The following is a 24,582-nucleotide window of genomic DNA, read 5'->3' on the forward strand; positions in this document are numbered from 1 at the left end:
CGCTCGGAATAGATTGTCGCCTTGTCAAGCAGCGGCTGAATGAACGCTCTGCGTGAACACGCCCGCGAGCCTTTTACACCGACGCCATGTTTGCAAAGACGCAGCCAGAGATATCGTGTCCCAACAGAAAGACTTCTCTTTAATCTGGATACACCCTGGACACACACACACACACACTGGCACTTTGATGTGAAACGGGCAACTGCTGTCACCAGCGTTGAGACTAATTTATCAAGTGGAAGTAAAGGTTGATGGATTCACGTCGAGTAAAGGAGAGGAGATTTAAAGGAGGCCTAATGGGAGAGGAAGTACGGGAAGATGAAGAGGACCAAGCTGTGAGGATGCTTGAAGGCTGAAGAGAGAGAGAGAGAGTGATATGGAGGATGATGGACAGAAGAAGAGAGAAAGGGTGTATAAATATTTAAATATTGCAGGGTAGGTTTTACTACTTGGGGCTTCCCTCCCCGACACGAGCACCCCCGCTGACACACACACTCTGCCAGTGTAAGTAAGTAAGTAAGTAATTTATTTTCCATAGGTACATACAGAACGTGTACATACTGACAGACATTAACAAGAGAAAAAATGTACGACCGTCCAAAGACCGAGGTCTGTAGGCTCCTCTGAGATGAGGAGTTGGACGGCCCCTCCCCTAACCCTTTAACCCCCCCCTCCCAACTACTACAGGCACACAGACAGTACACACACATATGGATCAAAACATAAAATGTCGTACAAGCAGCAACAACAACAACAAAAAACAGAACAGGAAAAAAGAAAAAGAAAACGAAAAAGAAAGAGACATAGTAAAAAATAATAATAAAAGGCAAATGTGAAGTACTGATAACTTAGAAAAAGAAAAAAACTATCACGAACATCAAATTATGTATATCCATTTTATTTTAAATATCTTTCCTCTATTGTGCTGTGCCGCCAGGCTGTATAATATATAATAATAACTTATTGCTGCTTTGTTTACTGCTATCCCTGTTTAACCCTGGGAGGAGGGCAAGAATAATATATTATTAGTGGTAGTCGAGTAAATATTAGGTGATATTAGGTATATGATGGGGAGAGGAGGTAACGGGGGAATATCAAATAGGAGCAGAGAACGTAGACTTTACATAAGAAGTGGACCTCGTCGTTGTGACGTCACCCGTTGCGGTTTTGAAGCATCGAGTTTGTCGATTTTGGCCGCCGCCATCTTGGATGACGGGCGCCCACGATCAGAAGTTTCCATATTTGGAATGCGGAGGAGTGACGCCCTCCACGTCTCTGGTAGCGACAGCAACCTGTCAACCACAGTAAGCCCCCCCTAAAGTATACCCTGCTGTATGGTCTATTTGACTCTAAATGAACCATCATTTACTTAATTAATGGACATCATGCTGTATTTTAAACGTAAAATGTTTACTGAGGGAATAAATCAAGAGAGAAGTAGAGTCTTTTCCTCATTGACTTACATCGTCTGACTTCTTTTTACACCCGGAGGAGTCGCCCCCTGATCCCTGATGGCCAGTGGGGAAGACGTTTTTTGGCCACCTCTTCATTGGCTTCACTCTGGAGGAAAATGAGATGAGACTCCAAACTAAGAAAAGGAGCGCAGAAGAAGTCGTGCAGGCAGAAGGAAGGAGGAGAGGAGGAGAGGAGGGGAAGATGTGTAGTGAATAAACTAGAGCAGGTCACTCCGGGAGTGCGGCGCTCTTCAGTATGCAGCTCCACACACTCACACTCAAAGCAAGTGTGAGTCCTATATTCAGCCCTGTGTGCCAATAACCGCCTTTCTCACAAAATAATCCACACATGGAGATTCAGTGGCTCGAAAGCTGTTGACACTCACTCTCGATGGTAACGCTGGTGCTGCCACTTTGGTTACGTAACAGTCAGTTTGCAATTTGCTGTCGAATCACAAAAGAGCACAAATTAGAAACCGGTAATATATGCATCCAGCCCCCTTAATTCGCTGATACTCCAGTTCACTGTTCACTTAGTTTTTGGATTTGATTTCAGACATAAGGCATACAAAAAAGTTCTTCTCCTGGAAGTGTAGATGAATACTGAATTGGTCACAAGAAGATAACAAAAAGCCAATATGTTGAATATAGCTGTGTCCACAGCCCTGGTGGTGGGCGGCTGTGGGCCAGGGGTTCGCTGGTCTTTCAATCAGAGGTTCAATCCCCGCCTCCGCCAGCCCTAGTTGATGTGTCCTTGAGTGAGACACTCAACTCTAATTTCGACGCTTTGGATAAAAGCATCAGTTAAATGAAATGTAAAAAAATGTACATCTACACATGCAATTCCTGTAAGAATGAGATGGTAACATTATGTAGCCTATAATGCATCACCTTAACTATTCAAGGTCAATGGCTCAACCAAAACCTTGGAGGTCAATGCCTACCTTTAACCATCCAAGCACAATGTGTAAGGGACACAAACGCAGACACGGGGATGGCAAGGTTGGGTGAAGGTCATGCGATGACGGAACACTGATGAGATGGTAGGACAGGAGGTGAGTGCAGGCCGAGCGGTGAGGGGGCGTGACCGGCGGCTGAGCAGAGCGAACAAAAAGCCAGTGTAGCAAACGAGAGGCCGAGAGTCGAACCACTGGAAACCATGAAATGATCTGCTACTGGAGAGAGGGAAGCCGGGAGGGATCTGAGGATATGATTGAAGACAGGTGCTGGAGATGAGGTAAAGGTGCCAGAAGCCATGACACACACACACACACACACACACACAAACAAGAAACAAAGGGAAAAGATTAAAAAAAACGACAGGAGTCACGGCCGAGCTGTGACACAAAGCCTAACTGTAACCATTTGAGGACAATGACTAACTTTAACCATCGATGACTAACTTTAACCATCGATGACTAACTTTAACCATCCGGGAACAAAGCTTAACTTTAACCATTCCAGGACGATGACTAACCTTAACAATTCAAAGCCTAACTTTAATCATTCGATGACTAACTTTAACCATTCAATGACTAACTTTAACCATTCGAGGACTAACTTTAACCATTCAATAACTAACTTTAACCATTCGAGGACTAACTTTAACTATTCGATGACTAACTTTAACCATTCAATATCTAACTTTAACCATTCGAGGACTAACTTTAACCATCGATGACTAACTTTAACCATTCAATGACTAACTTTAACCATTCGAGGACTAACTTTAACCATCGATGACTAACTTTAACCATTCGAGGACTAACTTTAACCATTCGGGGACTAACTTTAACCATCGATGACTAACTTTAACCATTCGAGAACAAAGCCTAACTTTAACCATTCGAGGACGATGACTAACTTTAACCATTCGAGGACGATGACTAACTTTAACCATTCGAGGACGATGACTAACTTTAACCATTCGAGGATGATGACTAACTTTAACCATTCGAGGACTAACTTTAACCATCGATGACTAACTTTAACCATTCGAGGACTAACTTTAACCATCGATGACTAACTTTAACCACTCGAGAACAAAGCCTAACTTTAACCATTCGAGGACGATGACTAACTTTAACCATTCGAGGACGATGACTAACTTTAACCATTCGAGTACAATGACTTACTTTAACCATTCGAGGACAATGCTTAACCTTAACTACTGTAGGTCATTGCCTAACCGTAACTAATTTAAGACAATGCTTAACCAACCATCTCCTGGGTGATTAGCAAACTGCAGGATACCATCTGGAAACATCGACCTGGCTGGAATGGCACTAACAGCCCAGTTTGTTGAACGTTTGACTCTTGATGTCCACTAAACTGCCACATTAGTGAAACGGGTCATCATCACAAGGTCAGAACCCTCGTAAAGCGTCTGTGGCTGAGTCTGACTGCAGATCTGCAAATCTCACGACAGGGAAAGAGACACATGTCACTGTTGATATGAGTCAAATAAAAGGTGTGTTGAAAACACAGAAAGGGATTATGTGTGTGTGTGTATGTGTTTGTGTGTGTGTTTGTGTGTCTGTGTGTGTGTGTGTGTGTGTGTGTTTATGGGCATTTGTTGCCTGTCAGTGTTCTCAGCAGAAGTGATGCTTTGTGCTCCTTATATTCCTTGTTATACCGAGCGATCAAGGCTGATTGTCAATCTTATCTACTCAACATACTGCCTCTGGCCTTCCACACAACACACACACACACACACTGTATCCCTTACATAATATATAATATTGCTGTTGTGTATTTTTTTCACCTCTCACCATTCCATCGCTCCCTTAGGTCCTAATTCTCTGCTATTAAATGTATTTGTCATGCTAAGCTTTTACCATTATCACTGACCCATGTGTGTGTGTGTGTGTTTGTGTGTGTATTTGTGTGTGTGTGAGTATGCATCTCTGTGGGCCAGTTATAACATGGTTGTTTGTTAGAAAGCCATAACAATAGCAACAAGTACAAGTGTCTGTCATTAAGAAAATGCAAAAAAATAGATGTAATCTGATGTGTGTGTGTGTGTGTGTGTGTGTGTGTGTGTGTGTGTGTGTGTGTGTGTGTGTGTTATAGGTTTTCTCCACTGCATCATGCATCGCTCAATGGAAACCTGGAGCTCATCACTCTGCTGCTGGAGTCACAGGCTGCTGTCGACATCAGAGACCAGAAAGGTGAGGGGATGATGCGCTCACATGCACACACACACACACACACGCACACACACACACTCTATGCAAACATAGTTTGCACATCCATAAGCTACTGTTTGAGTCACCCTCACACACATGTGCGTGTGCAGGTATGCGGCCGCTGCACTACGCAGCCTGGCAGGGGAAGGCGGAGCCTATGAAGATGCTGCTTAAGGCCGGCTCGTCCGTCAACGGCCAATCGGATGAGGGACAGATTCCCCTCCACCTGGCAGCACAGCACGGCCACTACGACGTGGTGAGTGACGACGATTCATCCGCAAACAGAGCAGAAAGTGGAGGAGGTTCACGGCAGGGTCACAAAGCTGTCGGTCATTATTCACACGTGACTTGGCATCCTTTAGTTATAGCAGAACGGGCTGCCGCAGAGGCAAAAAGGATGCATTGTTATTATTTGTTAGCACCTTTGAAGTGATCAGATTTTTATAACAGTTGATACAATTACTCAAGGTTACTCTATTGGCATTATAAAGCTATCATCAAACTATTACATACCTACCAAATCTTCTTTTTTTAATGTTCACCCATAAAATGTTTTTTTTTACTTTTATACTTTTATATTCTGTATTCCAAATGCTGAGATGTGTAATTTATTACCAACATTATTGATTTTGATGATGCATTTTCTTTTTATTGTGCAGGAAAAGAGCATGTACACTATTTGATCTCATAGAGCAAACATCAAAGAATGTCTCAGTCTGGTGGAAAACTGTAAAATCTATGATTTATATTCAAAGCCTGATGTGATTGGAGATGTTATGCTTTAATGGCAATTAGGGTCAACATCTGTGGTTTAAATGGGGACATGTTTGTCTTCCAGGGTCTGAGTGTCTGTGTTTTGGCTACACAGTTTATTATTGCTTATTACAGGTGAGGTTGAAATAAACTAAATAAAAAACTTGCATTCAGCCAAAAAGTTATGCAAAATCCATTAACTCATTTAAACTCATTTACAAAAAACTGAAATAAGAGGTATTTAAAAGTGCTGATATGGCAGTATTTGCAGCATGTTTCTGCTGACCTCAAGTGGCCAAATTATTGTACAGTTATTGCAGGTTTCACAAAGAATTTACCTTTTTTCTTTTCACTTCACGTCACCGTTCCACCTTCACCATTTTTCCATCGCTTAGGTAGTTACGTAATGTAGCGCTCGGTAGCTGCCGGGCTACGTAGGAGGAGGACGCCGCCGCTCTCGGTGTAATAGCTTCTCCGGCTGTGACAAGTCTGCTGTGAAAGGGGCCTGTTCCAATCGCTGAATAAAAATGTGAGATGTGTGTGAGCTGATTCACCTGGACTCAGGAGGCTTTCCTTCACCGTGTGTCACGTCTGTATTGCTCTGATCCAGAAGGGTGCAACAGTCATATAGATTGTTCCAGAGCATTCCTTCTCAGGAAGGCTTTTGCAGCTCAGAAAAGAAGGGGAAAAAAACAATCTGGGTGAAGCACTGCAGTGCTGCTGCAGGCCCTGCCAAAGCAACAACGATGAAATATAGCCGTGCCACGCACTACAGCAGCTAACATGCCCCGGAGGGGGGGGGGGGGGGGGCACCCTCCCTTCTATCTGATTAAAGAAGCATGATTTATACGGGGTAACAATCGGGAGCTACAGGCTCTCCATCCTCAGATGCTTCCAGTGTGCAAGGGCAAATTAAAGAAAACGGAACCGGACTACAGATTATAGCATGAATCATTAAACATCCGGCGAGGCGCCGGGAAGATTTGACATTTGCTTTAACAACAAGTAAAGACGAGGGGATCTAATTTGATGCGCTCTCCGGATTTGCTCCATTTGAAAGGTGCATTAGAAAGCACAATGAGCTAATTCCACTGGTGAGAATGAATCCCTCTAAGTCCATTTAACCAAGCTTTTTGCTTTCACTTGACGTCGCAGTGCTCCTCTGAGGCCTTTGTGGAGGGACGGATTCTCTTGAACGCAGCGACGGGCGAGAACTGGCAAAAGGCCGCTTTTTGCATTAGATGTACAGTCAGTGAGGGAGGGAGGGAGGGAGGGAGTGTGCACCTGTGTGTCTGTCTCTGGTCCCAGAGCAGCGATGCAACTCAGCTGTGTTATCATTAGTGGGGGCCAGTTTAGAGCAGTGATCAGTGGGAGTAAAAAAACAAACAATAAAAGGGTGAAAAGGATGTTTTTGGGGAAATGAGGAGAGGCCCTCGAGCACGCAGCCATAACTGGCCGAATACATAACGTGTGTTTGCTGCAGCGGAATGTGAGAATATCTCTGCCAACACGTGCAGCATCTAGCTGAACTGAAAATGTTTTACTGTCGTGAAACTTCTTTTTTTTTTTAAAGAAAGAAAAAAAATCTCTAATTTTAAGTTCCGTCTTGCTTCTGTTTCTTTACATATTTAGCTTTGTCTCGACTCAGATTTCACCTGGTGACGCGTCATAGTCGTGGGTCTTTTCTCGGTCCCCAAGCTACGAATGGACGCCGCCATTCGGGTTGATTTTGCGACTTCAAATACCTCGTCGGTGTTCACGTGAACCCCCCCCCCCCCCCCCTCACGTGAGTCAATGTGTGTGTTTCCCGTCTCCAGTCGGAGATGCTGCTGCAGCATCAGTCCAACCCGTGCCTGGTGGACAACGCGGGGAAAACGCCTCTGGACCTGGCCTGCGAGTTCGGCCGAGTCGGGGTAAGAACCTCCGGTGTCACGGCGTCACTCGGAAAGACAGCGGCGCCCCGGAGGCCCATCGACAGAAGCGATGCTCCAGTGTGTCAGCTCGTGTGTGTTTGTGTGCGTTCCATGTGTAGGTGGTCCAGTTGTTGCTGTCCAGCAACATGTGTGCTGCCTTGCTGGAGCCCAAGAAAGGAGACACCACCGACCCCAACGGGACGTCTCCGCTCCACCTGGCCGCCAAGAACGGACACATCGACATCATCAGGTACACACACACACACACACGACATGTTCTAATGAATCACCGGGTCTAAATGTCCTCCTGTGCTTGCTGAATAAACAGATACACAACACAACAGGGGAATCATACGATTTAATTAAGAGTAGGTCACAGACCGTGCACTCTGCAGATTTGCAGATAGCAGTCTGTCGTTATAATCCCATCTTCGTTTACCGTTTCGCAAAAGAGCATCGCGGCAAGAACCCTCGGGATGAAGGAGAAGTGGGGGAGGGTGTTTGGGAGAGGGGGGTTCTGAGAGATGAGAGAAGGCTGCAACTGAGGGAGAGAGAGAGAATAAAGCCTGTCACAGCCTTACTTGATGTGACGCTGATGAATGATGCTCATTAGGCATGGCCGGCGCGCACACACACACACATACACACACACACACATTCAAACACTGACACCAGAGGGAGACGAAGAGTGTCTTTGACGGCTTCTTTTTGACAGCTGCTTCACGTCATGTGATCTTTTTCTAACCTTGACTCTTTTTTTCCTTCTATTTTCCTGACCCCGTCAAAGAAGGTATGAGTCAGGTGATGTTCTGGACTTAACGTGTGACCGCACCACAGAGCCGCTCTGCCATTAGGGCCTGACTGAGCTGAGATACTTTTTGACAGCTTCGCCAATTTGTGAAAATGGTTACATGGATCTTTTGGAGTTTGATTTTGGGCACGAATTATAAGGACTCGGACCGTCGCTATGGAGACATGTGCACGTAGTCGAGGATCATTTATTGGCCGTTGTGCAACACAGGAATGCACAACCAAATTCAGTCGCAGCACGTTTGTTTTTATTTGCATCATTACATTACATTACATGTCATTTAGCAGATGCTTTTATCCAAAGCGACTTACAACAAGTGCATTCAACCTAGAGTATAAACTAAGAACAACAAGAATACAGGAAGTAACATTTCCTCAACATAGTCGAACAACAAATGTACCATAATAAAAGCTATTTAAGTGCCACTGAAGTGCAAATCTGTGTTTTAATCCAGATATAGTCGGAGTCATGAGGAATTTAAACAGCATCAACAATTCTCTGGGCAGTTTGCTAAACATCTTGACGTCCAGCTGTTTTAACTACTGTTTTTTTCTTTTCTCTTTGATCTTGAGCAGGAACAAATCTGCTTAGAGCAGACCATTATCTGTTATTTCATGAGATGTGTTGCCAATGAGAGAAACTTATGCTTTAAACCAGTTGCAAAGCACCATAACGTGATTTCACTTTAATGGTTCTCTCTTTCCTTCAACTCCTCTTCCCTCTACCCCCTTGTGTTCTCTCTCTCTCTCTCTCTCTCTCTCTCTCTCGCTCATCCTCCTCCCTTCTCCTGCCCTCTGCTGACAGGCTGTTGATCCAGGCAGGTATCGACATCAACCGACAGACCAAAGCGGGCACTGCCCTGCACGAGGCCGCCCTGTGTGGAAAGACCGAGGCGGTGAGACTCCTGCTGGAGGTAAGTGGAACTTCACCCAACGCTTTCCAGCCCTGGGTTCACTGAAAGGACAATTATGATCTGAGACGGGACACTTCAAGGCCAAAGCCTCCCCCGAGTCGTCCGCTGTCCCACTGCCGGAGAGTATTACAGCTGTGACAGCAGCTCATGTAAAAAGGGAGGCATTTTTCTATTTCCCTGAAATTACAATAAAACATTTTCTTTTAATGAAAATTATAAGGCTGCCCGTTTTGCGGTGATGGAAGACCTTTTCCATATCACAATGAATATGTTCCGACTTATTTATATGGCTTGTACCATGTAGCCCAGTCCATGTAGTTATTGAAGCACTGGGATGGCCTTAAATTAAAAAAAAGTAAAAAGATTTAATCAGCAAAGCTTCATAAACATTTGTGGATTTCCTTGAACTGCAACACACATTTCTATTTAATTTGTACCTTCCATTTATTTATTTATTTTACAAATGCACTTGAAACTGAAACAATTAATTTGATTATAAATGTGTATATATATTTATATACTAAAATAATTCGAAATAAGCTCAAAAATAATAAATACAACATAATATTAATCTAATTTAACATAAATGAAGTTGTCCTTCCTTCAGAGAAAGAGTTTACTCTGCCACTACTGTGTTGACCCCTCCTGTTGTCACAAAAATATTCTTATATAGTGTTCCTTGGGAAGTATTACATGTTTTGATTGTCGGAGTCCTATTATTATATTGTTATTAGTGATGATTTGTGCTGGTGACCTGAAGATCTCCCGGGGTTAAAGAAAGCAGGAGTCGTACAACATAACCTCATACAAGTTAACACCACTATTTCAACAGTGCAACAAAACAGAAACATTAAATGTGGACTCATAAATATTATATCTCTGTCATCTAAAGCTGTATTAGTTAATTATTTAATACCAGACACTCACATTGATTTATTGTGTTTTACTGAAACCTGCTGAGTCATGAATAATATGTCTGCCTAAATGAATCGACTCCTCCAAGTCATATTAATACTCACATTCCTCGAGGCACCGGTCGAGGAGGTGGAGTAGCAGCCATCTTTGACTCGAGCCTATTAATAAATCCTAAACCTAAATTAAACTCCACCTCATTTGAAAGCCTTGTTCTTAGTCTTTCACATCCAACCTGGAAAACACTACAGCCAATTCTATTTGTGATTCTGTACCAGCCACCAGGTCCATATTCAGAATTTATATCAGAATTTTCAGAGTTTCTATCAAGTTTAGTTCTTAAAACTGATAAAGTTATTATTGTAGGATATTTTAATATTCATGTGGATGTTGATAATGATTGCCTTAGTGCTGCATTCATCTCATTGTTGGACTCGATTGGCTTCAGTCAGAGAGTACAGAAACCCACTTACAGCGTTGGCCACGCCCTCGACCTTGTTCTTGCATGTGGCATTGACATTGAGCATTTGAAGGTCTTCCCACAGAATCCTCTTCTGTCAGACCACAACCTCATAACTTTTAAGTTCATACTACCGGAGTGTACACCGTTAGTCAAAAGTTTCTACACCAGATATCTAACTGACAGTGCTGTAGCTAAATTTAAAGAAGCGATTTCTTCTGCATTTGATTCAATACCACGTCTCAATATAACAGAGGACTCCTGGTCTAACTGAGACCAGGAGACCCTTTTTTCCCTGTGAAATGGTTTTTTCTATTTCTTTGGGGAGTTTTTCCTGATCCTGTGTGAGGTCAAAGGTCAGGGATGTCGTCTGTGTACAGATTGTAAAGCCCTCTGAGGCAAATTTGTAATTTGTGATATCGGGCTATACAAAATAAACTGAAATTAATTGAATTGAATAGATATGCTTTATTCATCCCAAATGGGAACTTTCTTTAAGTTTCTTTTTGGATATTTCTATAAGTTTACGTATGTATTTTAAGCCCAACCATGATGCTTTTCCTAACCTAACTAAGTGATGTTGGTTTTTCAGTTGAAAAAGATAGAGGTGGTTGTGGTTTGTTTTCTGCTGACGTCATGGTGGTACCCGTCACATCCCAGATACCGTGAGATACAGAGCAGGAAATGAAACCCTCCACTCGGATTTCACTCTCTCATCTTTCACTTTCGGTCCGCAGGAAACAAATGAACTTGAAAGTCAACATGCTGAACCAAATCTTCTTTCCTCTCCAACAGAGCGGGATCAACGCCGCCGTGAGAAACACCTACAGCCAGACTGCACTCGACATCGTCTACCAGTTCACTGCAACGCAAGCCAGCAGAGAGATCAAGCAACTGCTGAGGGGTAAGAGGGACGGATGGATGGATGGAAGGATGAATGGAAGGACGGATAGATGGATGGATGGATGGAAGGAAGAACGGATAGATGGATGGATGATGGATGGATAGATGGATGGATGGATGGATGGACGAATGAACAGATGGATGGATGAACGAATGGATGGATGGATGGACGAATAGATGGATGATGGAGGGACAGATGAAAGGATGGACGGATAGATGGATGGACGGACGGACGGATGGATGGATGGACCGATAGATGAATTGATGGACGGATGGATGTATGGACAGATAGATGGATGGACGGACGGATGGATGGACAAACAGAAGGATGGATCGACGGAAGAACAGATGGACGAACGGATGGATGGATGGATGGGTGGATAGAGGGAGGGATGGATGGAGGGGAAGGGATTTCCCAAAGTGTGTCAAACTGATCCTTTAATTCATGCTTACAAAATGCGTGCATAATTTTAAAGGGTAAGATTCCTCGATGAGGTTATGGTGTGATGTTGAAAGTATTGTTTTGAGGTTCTGGTATAGCCTTCTGATTTAATGCTGCAAAAAAACAAAAAAAACAATCATAAACTTGGTTTATTGCTCAGAAATTCTGGTCAAACTGTTTTTTTCCTTCGGGCGTGTTGGAATCTTATGAATACCAGTGGGAACCCTAAAGAGGAGGCAGAGGAACCTGCTTTTCTTTACCAGATTATCTAACTCCAGCTGATTTTGATTAGATTAGATTAGATATTCTTTTATTAGTCCCACAGTGGGGAAATGTTAGGATCACCATGTATTGCACATTTGTGTCTACACGCCCATCTAAATGACATTATATTTACATTTTCTGTAACGCACAGCCTCTCACTGTCTCGCAGATGCGTCAGCAGCCCTTCAGGTTCGGGCTCTGAAGGACTACTGCAACAACTACGACCTGACCAGCCTGAACATCAAAGCAGGAGACGTCATTACGGTAACACACACACACACTCACACACACAAAATGGCCATTTCAATGTCGACTATCACAATAAATATGTCTTTATGGGCATTTCTGACATCAAAACTCAAAAAATCTGTGCAACAGCTGGAGAAAAGTTTGAAAACGGGTGACAAAAGCTTTTGGCAGATTAATTAACTTTTGTAAGGATAATTTATTTAGGTAGTAACTTACTCATTTCGCCAGAAGAGGCTGAAGTGCACTCCCCCTTGTTGTAAAAGCATTCTACTTTAAGTCCGATGGGGAAGTTGTGCGATTTGGCCTCTAGTGGACAACATGGGTATTACAACAACAAACACAACGGTTCATTTAAAAATAATTATCTATAATACAGATGAAAACATTTTAAGAACTTATTTCAGACTTAGAAAGGGGACTCTTTCCCTCACTTCTTGAGTTTGGATAAATTAATTCCGTGGAAGCTTGTTGGCAGGTCGTTTGGAAATGCTTGCGCCACGTTCGATGTGCGATTACTACTGAATATGCGAGAATGTGTGGTTTCAGCTTCCCTCATTTACTATGCATATGTTTCACAGTAAAAGGCATCATAAATTGGAGTGTAAATTGCAGTGCACTCAGCACTCATGAATATTTATGAGCATCTTTGCAGCCTCCGGGTCCTAGTTACTGTCATTAGGAAGCCAAGCAGGGCCTGTGCTTTCTCCCTCGAGGTCTGAATGAACAATTTGGCTTTGCTGTCTGACACGCGTTTAGACCGCTCCGCAATGCTCTGTTTTGTTTTTGTGTTTGACAAGAAAAAATATTTTGATAAAAATAAAAGAGATGCTTCTTTAATGGTTTTCTTTTAATAACTTTTTGAATGCTAAACATAGATGAAACTCAATGTAGTCGTTACCACGCCTACCTGACAGGTTTTGGAGCAGCACCCCGACGGTCGCTGGAAAGGCTGTATCCATGACAACCGAACAGGAAATGACCGAGTGGGCTACTTCCCTTCCACCATGGTGGAAGTCATCAGCAAGCGCACAGGTGTGTTTACTCCTATGTGTGTGTGCGTGTGTATGTGTGTGCGTGTTTGTTTGGGAGTAAAAAAAATTTTTTAACTGTCTGTGACACATCACGCATATTTGGAGGAAACTTGGAGGAAAATAGAAAAAAGATAAAGAGAAGTAAAGCTAAGTGAATAAATGATGTTTGAGCCAATCCCATGAACCCCCTTGAGGAAAGGCACTTAACCTGACATCTGACAACATTGAAAACACGCAGTTTTTGGAGTTCGGCCCTACGGGAAAAGTACCTGTTCAGTAATGAGAATACGGAGCCCAAAATCCTCCACATGGTCCCGGCTGATGACTTTGGGTTTCAGTTGTCTTTGCTTACGCTGTTTCTGCTAAATTACAGTCGTTCGTTGTGATTTTTTGTCGTAGTACGGTTGTTGTTTTTTTGCCGAGAATTGTATAAGAAGATTGATACCACTGACCAGTTAGCTCAGCTTAGCTTAGCGTAAAGACCAGAAACAACTGATTGGTTAAGCACCTGTTAGTTAGTTAGTTAAATCTGCAAGTTAAGACCTGATTTATCCGATCAAAATGGACTTTAAATTGTGTAAAAACACTTTGACACTATTTTATCGCGTTAGCTTATAGAATACTCTATGTCCTATGTTTACGCATCGCTCAGGGCCTTAGCTAAAGCTGTGTCCCATTTATATGAGGTTAAAGTTGACCTTCTCGGATGCTAGTTTCATGTAGATGTAGTTATGTGTCTGTGCGGTATCCAGATCAGTAATATAATGGTAAATAGTGCCCCACTAGCTAGCCGCACTTCCCTCACTTCACGGCGGTAGCCATGTTGAAAGCCACGTGAAGGCAATAGACTTGCCTGTAGGGTTCATTACTATCACTTCCAAAGTTTCCACCTGTTTCCGGTGTTTGTACTAAGCTACGCTAACTTACATATTTAGCGTACGGACGTTAGAGGGACGTTCATCTTCTGATCTAACGCGCGGCTAGAAATCTGTTGTACGTAATTCACAAAATGTATATGTATGATAATGAAGTCAAAGACCTGCTGGGGCTACAGGTGGGATTTTGCGGTTATCCAAGTTACTCAACAGGTGTCAGATCTCCCAAATAAGCTATTTGAACCTCCTTTCTCCATTGTATATAGGCTAACTGTGATGAGCTTTTCTTTTTTCTTTTTTAAGCCTCTCTGGTTGAGATCCACAGAGCACATGCACACCCATCTCGTCATCCCAACGTGTCACTGCGCAGCCACAAAGAGGCTCAGATGTTTTTTTCCCTGTGTATTGGTGTCTGTCTGGAGGTCTGGTATTTCTGTCTGTCCATCCGTCTGTCTCCCTGTCGTTGGCCGATGAGGTCTGACCTGTCTCCGTCTGTCTGTCCGTCTCCCTGTTGCTGTCTGCCTCATCTGCCCGAGATCACAGACGTCTCACTTTCATACCACCTCTCCTCTCTCATGGAGACCATCGTTCTTTGATCACTTAGTAATGTCCTGTATACGTTCATTTACCTCTGTACCTCCATGAGTCAAGGGACATTCTGCTGCGGCTGCATCTGTCCTTAGCTTCAGTGCATTATGTAGCAGCTGTGGTTACAGTACAAAAACCGCTGCAACACACACACACATAGACACACACACACAAACGCACACACACACTCTCTGGGCTACAGCAGCTGTTTTAGCAAGAGGTTTCATTTTCTCAACTATTTTTATTATACATTTTTCATTGTCCCCCCCCCCCCCCCCCCATCAATTGACCCCAGTCAGAGCCTTTACCTCTCATTCGCTCCTTCGTTTTACGCCAACAGGGATGTTACGTTAGCCTTTTTTTCTTTTCACACGACACAGATATATGAACAAGTCAATTTACTAAGCTGACCTTAATATTGCAGCGTCCATCACAACCACAGTGGGGGAAGCGACCAGCTGAGCTAACTTTACTGAAGCACATAAGCTACAACGGCTACTTTTGTAAAAGTCAGGGACCAATCACAAGAGTGGTGACGATGGACCCATGGAGCTTGTGAGTCAGCGATGCAGGCCACATCCTAATTGCAAATAAAGAGTTTGAGTAGGGGAATTCAGGATATGATGATCACGCTTTGTCTGTGCGCAAAGTTATCATTTGTATCCAGAAGTGACGAGGACATGTGCTGATATTGTTGGCACAGCGATCAGAAGCAGCTTTATTAGCCATGTACGTGTGCACGTACATGGAATTTGACTCTGGTTACACTCTCGTCGTACATGCATGTCATTTACAAATAACAGAATAAATATTAATATGACATCGAAGACAACAGAGTAGCAACATCTATGCACAATGTAAAAACAACAACAGTGACAACTAGAACGGGCACTCGGTAGAGTGCATACCTTCGCATATCACAAGATTGGGCATTGAATTATGAACATTTTGGCATTAGTTTCAAAATTAACCGTGCTATGGTAAAAAGAAGATTTTGACCTTTTCATGACCTTGACCTTTGACCTGATTGATCCCAAAATCTAATCAAATGGTCCCCGGATAATAACCAATCATCCCACCAAATTTCATGCGATTCGGTTTAATACTTTTTGTGTTATGCGAATAACACGCATATAAATAAATAAATAAACTAGAATGGGCACTCGGTAGAGCGCATACCTTCGCATATCACAAGATTGGGCATTGAATTATGAACATTTTGGCATTAGTTGCATGCCAATTGGACACAAATGTATCGTGCTATGGTAAAAAAAAGATGTTGACCTTTCCATGACCTTGACCTTGACCTTTGACCCGATTGATCCCAAAATCTAATCAACTGGTCCCCGGATAATAACCAATCATCCCACCAAATTCCATGCGATTCGGTTCAATACTTTTTGAGTTCTGCGAATAACACGCATACAAATAAATAAATACACGGCGATCAAAACATAACCTTCCGCATTTTCAATGCGAAGGTAATAAATACACGGCGATCAAAACATTACCTCCGCATTTTCAATGCGAAGGTAATGAATGGGGAATGCGTTAGTGGACTTCAAACAAAGTCCTCGTCAGAAGGAGGGTCATGTGAGGCTTTCCTTACTTGAAACACGAGTTGCTTTTGAACGCACAAAACCTGCAAAGGACGACCAACGCGCTGCAGTTCTTTTCATCCATCCCCTCTCCTCCCACCTCTCCACACATTTCATCTGTTCGTCCTCTCCTTCTCTTCGTCCTCCCGCCTTTAACATCAGCCGTTCGTTTAATTCAGTAACTTCAGCCATTGTTTTTAATTTTTCTTTTCTCCCCTCCCCCCCCTCTCCTTCTTTCTTATGTGTAATTCTCTGTTCTTTGTTGTTTGTGTGGCGATGGTTCACTGTTGGTTGATTGTGTGTGTGTGTGTGTGTGTGTGTGTGTGTGTGTGTGTGTGTGTGTTGGTGTGACGTCACGGTGGGTGTTATCTAGGTTTGGCCAGCACAGTCATTTGCACCCAACAGTTTCAAAAGATACCGCTGGTTCCTCCGGCGACGGTTGCCCCTGCCAACGCGGTAGTCAACGGCAACGACACCACGTTCCATCAGATCCATATCCTGCCTCCACCGCCTCCTCCTCCTCCACCACATTCCCATCAGCCACTGCTTCCACTTTTCACTTCCTTTGGCTATAGCAAGTCGCCCGTGACAACCCCACTGGGAGACACACCCACTGCCCCAGGTACACGGCCCCTTTTTCATTATTTGTATTATTATGATTATGATTATTATTATGATTATTATTATTATTAAAGCTTCAAGGGATGCTTTCCTTCGCCTGTACTAAAAGAAAACTGATTGGTCATGTCAAATTCTTATTGATGCTTGCAATGTTGTTTTAAGAAGGCATCCATTGAAGTTTTCTGTTATGGATCATTATTTATGTAATTTTATGTGTTGGTCAACACTTTTTTACTTTTTCTGTTGTTGCTGTTGTCATCTCCATTACTGAGAGCCAGAGCCAGGACTCTAATATGTTTAAGCCACTTACTACTGTAGAAACTAGAATGGGCACTCGGTATCACAAGATTGGGCATTGAATTATGAACATTTTGGCATTAGTTGCATGCCAATTGGACAAAAATGTATCGTGCTATGGTAAAAAAAAGAGTTTGACCTTTCCTTGACGTTGACCTTTGACCCGATTGATCCCAAAATCTAATCAAATGGTCCCCGGATAATAACCAATCATCCCACCAAATTTCATGCGATTCAAGAACATTTTGACCTGTTCTTGACCTTTGACCCGATCGATCCCAAAATCTAGTCAACTGGTCCCCGGATAATAAACAATCATCCCACCAAATTTCATGCGATTCGGTTCAATACTTTTGAGTTCTGCGAAGATTTTGACCTGTTCATGACCTTTGATTTGACCTGTTCATGACCTTTGACCCGATCGATCCCAAAATCTAATCAACTGGTCCCCGGATAATAAACAATCATCCCACCAAATTTCATGCGATTCGGTTCAATACTTTTTGAGTTCTGCGAAGATTTTGACCTGTTCATGACCTTTGACCCGATCGATCCCAAAATCTAATCAACTGGTCCCCGGATAATAAACAATCATCCCACCAAATTTCATGCGATTCGGTTCAATACTTTTGAGTTCTGCGAAAGATTTTGACCTGTTCATGACCTTTGACCCGATCGATCCCAAAATCTAATCAACTGGTCCCCGGATAATAAACAATCATCCCACCAAATTTCATGCGATTCGGTTCAATACTTTTTGAGTTCTGCGAAGATTTTGACCTGTTCATGACCTTTGACCCGATCGATCCCAAAATCTAATCAACTGGTCCCCGGATAATAAACAATCATCCCACCAAATTTCATGCGATTCGGTTCAATACTTTTTGAGTTCTGCGAAAGATTTTGACCTGTTCATGACCTTTGACCCGATCGATCCCAAAATCTAATCAACTGGTCCCCGGATAATAAACAATCATCCCACCAAATTTCATGCGATTCGGTTAAATACTTTTGAGTTCTGCGAAAGATTTTGACCTGTTCATGACCTTTGACCTTTGACCCGATCGATCCCAAAATCTAATCAACTGGTCCCCGGATAATAAACAATCATCCCACCAAATTTCATGCGATTCGGTTCAATACTTTTTGAGATTTGCGAATAACACGCATACAAATAAATAAATAAATAAATAAATACACGGCGATCAAAACATAACCTTCCGGCATTTTCAATGCGAAGGTAATAAAGAGCTCTACTCTTGTGGACCCAATGAGAGATGAAGAGGGAAATATTTATGGCTCATGGCTTAAAATATGTTGATGAAGCACGAGACTATTTCGGTGTGAGTCCTGAAGGTTTTTTTAAAAAACCAACCCCCATTGTTGATACTATTTATGGTCTGTAACTACCACTCTATGTAGTAGATGTCTTCCTTAGTGGAGGAGTCTGGATTCCCCCTCTGAAGGTGTGTTTGCTGCTGTGGCTTTTCTGTTGTATTAAACATAACAGAGTAATGCTAATACACGAGTGTGTTTTGTTAATTTTGGCCAAACCGCACACGAGACAATCTTGTGATTGTATCCGCTAGAGAAGAAGAATCGGTGTCAGGTTGTACTACAGACCTCTGTTCAGTTTGCACTTCACTTCAATGTTCTATTTTTTCCCCTCTTCGTTCGTTGCCCCGTATACACCTCTGTCCCAGCCACTCAGACAACTTAAACACACACACACACACACACACACACACACACACACACACACATCCTACACAGCAACCCTCTCCTCACCAGACAAGTGTGTTTTATTTTTTTATTTTTTGTCCTGTCCTGCCTCGTCTTGCGTGTTGTTGTCATGTCTGACCATTCTAACACCACTTTACCTACCTTGCACTTCTACCCTCAATGTGTCCGTGTGTGTGAGAGAGAGAGTGTGTGTTTGTTCGTTGTGTGTGTGTGTGTGTGTGTGTGTGTGTGTATGGTGTTGGTGAAGGCTTCGGAAAAGGGAACAGGTCTCGAGCTGTTCTGAATATGCTGAAAACAGTTCAGTTTATAATTTAAAACAATACCGATTTCAAATAGTTGTGATGACTTTGGGTAAAAAAAACATATGTGTGTTTTCTGGAAAGGGTTGGTGTTGGTTGTCAGGGAGATTTAGTTAGATGAGACAAAAAGGCTTTTTCTGACATTACTGGGTGATATTTTCTGACGAGCTAAAAGTGTCCAGTAAGACATTCGGATTAGTGAATAAACCAAATGCACTCTCATACAGATTGAGAGCATATGGTATGAGACATAAATGCTAAAACTTTGTATTACATGCAAATGCGTGCAAATTGTAACGTGTAAAATGTCAAGTAAGAGTCCACTGTTCTAAAATGTCACCCGGGATGTTGTGCAGGTAAGTTATCCACTGGCCACTGACTGGAAACATTCTATGAATGCGAGCCTTCACTGGGCACCACTTTGTTTCCTCCAGGAGAATACCCCCCCCCCCCCCCCTCCAGACAAATATATTGTTGTTAAGTCCAAGGGAATGGGGTCCCCAATTAAAGAAAAGTACAATACCTTTACTTATAAATACACCGGGTACATTTTCCTTCAGCTTTGATCACGTTGGTTGAAAACAGCAAATGTCAACAAGAAAAAGAAAGTAAAATCCAAAGGCTGTTCAAAGTCTCTGACAACAGGCCTTTGTTTCTCTTGGAGGGATGCAAAATGGCCACAAGAAGGAGCTGCGACATGACATGACAAGCAAATGGAATGATCTCTTTTCAATGTGTGTGTTTCTCTAAAGCACCGTCGGTGACACATGTAAACCATTTATAAACCCTTACCCCGGGGGTTATAATGGTTTATGACACTCTCCGAATGCACTACAGCTGCCCCATTCTGACCAGGCTTACATATATAATCACACACATACGGCTGCATTATATATGTATGTGTATGTACATTATGGCATATATGTGTATATACGCAGATATTCATGTTTATGGATTTATTTATGTACGATGGGTATATAAATGTTTTCATATATCTATATATATACAGGACTGTCTCAGAAAATTAGAATATTGTGATAAAGTTCTTTATTTTCTGTAATGCAATTAAAAAAACAAAAATGTCATGCATTCTGGATTCATTACAAATCAACTGAAATATTGCAAGCCTTTTATTCTTTTAATATTGATGATTATGGCTTACAGCTTAAGAAAACTCTAAAATCCTATCTCATAAAATTTTTATATTTCCTCAGACCAAGTTAAAAAAAAGATTTATAACAGCTGAGTGTTTGTCAAGGCTCAGGAAACCCTTGCAGGTGTTTCGAGTTAATTAGACAATTCAAGTGATTTGTTTAATACCCTACTAGTATACTTTTTCATGATATTCTAATATTTAGAGATAGGATATTTGAGTTTTCTTAAGCTGTAAGCCATAATCAGCAATAAATCAGAATAAAAGGCTTGCAATATTTCAGTTGATTTGTAATGAATCCAGAATGCATGACATTTTTGTTTTTTTAATTGCATTACAGAAAATAAAGAACTTCATCACAATATTCTAATTTTCTGAGACAGTCCTGTATATGCTGTATTTTTTTCTGTGTATGTGTGTGCGTGTGCGAGCGTGTTGTGGGAATGTAAAGTGTGGTGTGAAAGTGAAACTTATATATTTATCCTTTTAAAAAAGGAATCTGCTCTCCTACTGGCCCCTCTGTGAGTTCGGTCTTTTTTGCGAGAAATTTAAGATTTTTTTAATTTAATTTACCCACCTGAAAAAAAAAGCTTTCCGCTGTAAACTGTCGTTAGTGAAGTGAGATGGTTTGCTAAGTATATTTGTAAAATAGAAAATACTCTATGTAGCATTGTCAGTTTCAGTGGGTGTGTCTATACTCAACATTGTGGATGATTTTAGCTCTTTTTAGCACTATTATGTGACAAAAAACGTAATTAATTTTAAATACTATCAATGCTCTGAAAAATTACTAAAATTTCCCTGACGCCGATGTCAAATTCAGTTTAAGCTATACGTAAACCTAATCAATATATCTGGAACATGGATCCAATTTGTAATGTATGATGGGTCACTTGTACCATTCTACTCAGCTCTACAGAGCACTGTTAGCTAATTGTTTTGGTTTTTACGACCCACAACATAACTAAATACCATCGGCAAAGAAACAAAGCGGTGCCTTTAGCAGCTAAAGAGTTTAATATTTGGAGTTAAAAAAGGAGCTAAAAAGCAAATCAACATTCGACTTAAATTCACCAAATTAATGCTAATCTTGCGGCTAACGTATTCGTTGATATGTTAGCCGTATCAACTAATAATTTGTCGGTGTTGTATTTTTAACAGCTTCAAAGTTTGACAAAAAAAACCAAAACATCAATTGTTGCTGCTTTAAAATGCTAAAGATCTCAAAAGATAGCAATGCGTCCGAGTCCAGTTTAGGGTCGGTTAGCGGCTAACGGTGGTGTTCTGTGTTGAAGGTTGTCGCGGCTCAGAGGCAAGTCCTCACAGCTCTCCCACCACATCCTGCGGGCCCCATGGAGGCTCCAACGAAGAAATCTGGGTACTGCGCAAGCCCGTGGCAGGTAACTAAGCCGCGCCGCCCTGCGCTGCGCTGAGCCCTCAACCCTCGACTCCTTTAAACTCTGACCGGGGGGCCAAACAGTATCTGACGCCCGTTAAAAAAAATATATTATGAGAATAATGTCCAAATGTCCCAGAGAGCAGAACCAACCCTTCCATCTATTTCTTTGAGCTCAATGATCATCTAATAAAATAAAAGATGCTGTTTGACGGCCTTCAGATACTCTTTGACCTGCTCCTGACAGTCCCCCATGTCCTGCTTATCCCTCCATCTAAAGCTCAGCTCAACTCAGTGGCCCGATGTGTAGGAACATGTGTGTCTTTCCAACCGGATGTGTGCACACATGTGTGAGAGAGAAGAGAAAAAAAGAAATTAGGAAACAGAGAGAAGAGTGAGAGAAAAGGTCTGTGTGTGTACGTGTGTGTGTGTGTGTGAAACGAAAAAGTGTGTCTCGTTTACTCCACCTGTGTGTTTTTCGCTCAATCGTTCGTCACCCTGTCCGTCCGTCCACCCAACCACATGCTGCCCAGTGCATTTCAACGGAGAGTCACACCTGTTACCACGTTGCTTTGGATATCAGCTAAACCACTCAATGTGTGTGTGTCTGTTTGTGCGTGCGTGTGTGTGTGTGTGTGTGTGTGCGTGTGTTGGCGAATGTGTGCATCCATCTGTTTGTTGCATGCGTGCGTTTGTATGTACAAAATCTATACATATCGTTTGGGCGGTTGCATGCGTGTGTGAATGCTTGTGTGGATGTGTGTGTGTGTGTGTGTGTGTGTGTGTGTGTGTGTTGCAGCTGGAGACCGGAGCAGTATGGGTAGTTCTGGCAGCGTGGCCAGCGTGAGGTCGTCGGGCAGCGGTCAGAGCGCCGGCAGTGGGCAGCACGTCCTCCATCCACAGGCTGAGGGCGTTAAGGTACGTATTACAACCATCATCACGATCATCACAAACAAAGAAAACAACACAGTGACAAAATAACAAAGCTGCTGCTGGGAAATGAAGAGTTTAGACGACTTAATCGCCTGCTGAAAAACAGACGTCAAGGTTTATTTTACAGGTCATTAATTATGAATTTATTGAATTGCATTACTCGTGTAACAGAGACTCGTTTACCTGCCACTCGCAGACCGGCTTGTGAATACGGGGTCAGATCAGTCTCAATAATTGCAAATGCACACAGAGAGACTCACAGATGCAGAACAACTCACAAATATATTTGATTTACAAATGCACACAGAAAGATTCACAAATACATTCCAATGCACACATAGACCTAGCCACAAATGTTGAAGCATCCACAAACAAATGCAGTTTGATCATAGAAATCCACAAACAAATAGAAAAATCCACATAAAAATAGAGAAATATATTTGTAATTTTTCTTTAACATTTATATAAATCAGAATTTATTCATGTGTACATTGGAATGTATTTGTGAATTGTTCTGCATGCGTCTGTAAATCTAATACTTTTGTGAATCTTTGTGTTTGCATTTGTGAGGCTCTCTGTGTGCAGTTGCATTTATTGGGACTGATCTGACCCCATACGTCCTCACGCTTTAACACTCTCACAGGTAGACACTGACATACACATTTACTGGACGACCACAGTAATAATAATAATAACAATAATAATTATAATACATTTTATTTGGAGGCGCCTTTCAAGTCACCCAAGGTCACCTTACAGTAAAAAAAATACAGGATAAAAGATAAAAGCATGAAAGATAGAAACAACATTAAAACAGAAAAGTCCAACATTCACACGAGACATCAATACGAAACTTAAAAAGAAAAACGAAAACAGCGGAGGAGGCGCAGCAGCGGACCCAACCATCACTTAGTTTAAGTTGCAGCATTTACGGTCATTAATAATACATTTATAATAATAATAATAATAATAATAATACATTAATGTGTAATGCTCCGCATGTGTTCTTCACCTGAAGCTGTCTCTCAAGTTTTTGACGAATGTTTTTTTACGTCTTTTTCCCATAACACAAACAGGACAAGACCAGGCACATCAACACGTATATATAGAAGATATTTCAAATAGAGATATCAGTGGTATTACTGACAAAAAAAGAAATACATGATAACAGATATGTACGTGCACAGATAGATACACATTAGACAATACAACTAAATCTTCCTCTTTCCAGAAACTACATAAATGAGCTCCAAATCTTTGCAAATGTGTTATATTTCCTTTTAACTACATCTGTAACTTTCTGGAGGGCGAGGGACTGCGACAGTGCCCCATTTCCAAGCCATTGCAATTTTATGTTTAGCTTCAAGAAGACAAAATATGACCAACAAGTTGCTTATTTCTACTCTGAAAGGCAGCCGGCCGCACACGTCGCACATTTTCCGACTAACGTGGTGCTTAAGAAAGTGCGAGTGAGACACTTTTAAGCCGCCTGAAACATCCACACAGCTGAATTAGACCCAGACTGACGGGGAGCATCCGTCTCCCCCGTCGTCTCGCTGCTTTCGCTCCTCACCAGCGTCTGATTTAGATTGCAGCGCTCGTCGTGGAAGCTTCAGGGCCGAGGTTTAAATGTGATTAATGTAGCGACGGCAAACATCTTTTTTCTCCGGACAGACTTTCCTGCTCAATCTGATCGGATTTTAGATGAGATTTTAGAATATTTGTTTTTTCTTCATGAGAATGCGCCAAAAAAAGAAAACCCAACCAAATCGTGCAAAGGTATTAC

General features: G+C 42.1%; 1 protein-coding gene across 4 annotated transcripts in view; it reads left to right on the top strand.

The window, feature by feature from the left end:
* The window catches only part of caskin1 (CASK interacting protein 1), a 104,435-nt gene that overhangs the window by 63,293 nt on the left and 16,560 nt on the right, over positions 1–24,582 (top strand). For 3 of the 4 annotated variants that reach the window (XM_056408167.1, XM_056408168.1, XM_056408170.1), the window contains exons 3-13: positions 4,527–4,624; positions 4,753–4,898; positions 7,213–7,308; positions 7,428–7,558; positions 8,924–9,032; positions 11,200–11,308; positions 12,183–12,277; positions 13,177–13,294; positions 16,728–16,976; positions 21,763–21,867; positions 22,663–22,781. In XM_056408167.1, the coding sequence (XP_056264142.1) occupies positions 4,527–4,624; positions 4,753–4,898; positions 7,213–7,308; positions 7,428–7,558; positions 8,924–9,032; positions 11,200–11,308; positions 12,183–12,277; positions 13,177–13,294; positions 16,728–16,976; positions 21,763–21,867; positions 22,663–22,781 (1,375 nt within the window). The remainder of the gene's footprint in view (positions 1–4,526; positions 4,625–4,752; positions 4,899–7,212; positions 7,309–7,427; positions 7,559–8,923; positions 9,033–11,199; positions 11,309–12,182; positions 12,278–13,176; positions 13,295–16,727; positions 16,977–21,762; positions 21,868–22,662; positions 22,782–24,582) is intronic. The other variant, XM_056408169.1, reaches the window with a different exon arrangement.

This window comes from Pseudoliparis swirei, chromosome 23, assembly GCF_029220125.1.
Source record: "Pseudoliparis swirei isolate HS2019 ecotype Mariana Trench chromosome 23, NWPU_hadal_v1, whole genome shotgun sequence".
NCBI lineage: Eukaryota > Metazoa > Chordata > Actinopteri > Perciformes > Liparidae > Pseudoliparis > Pseudoliparis swirei.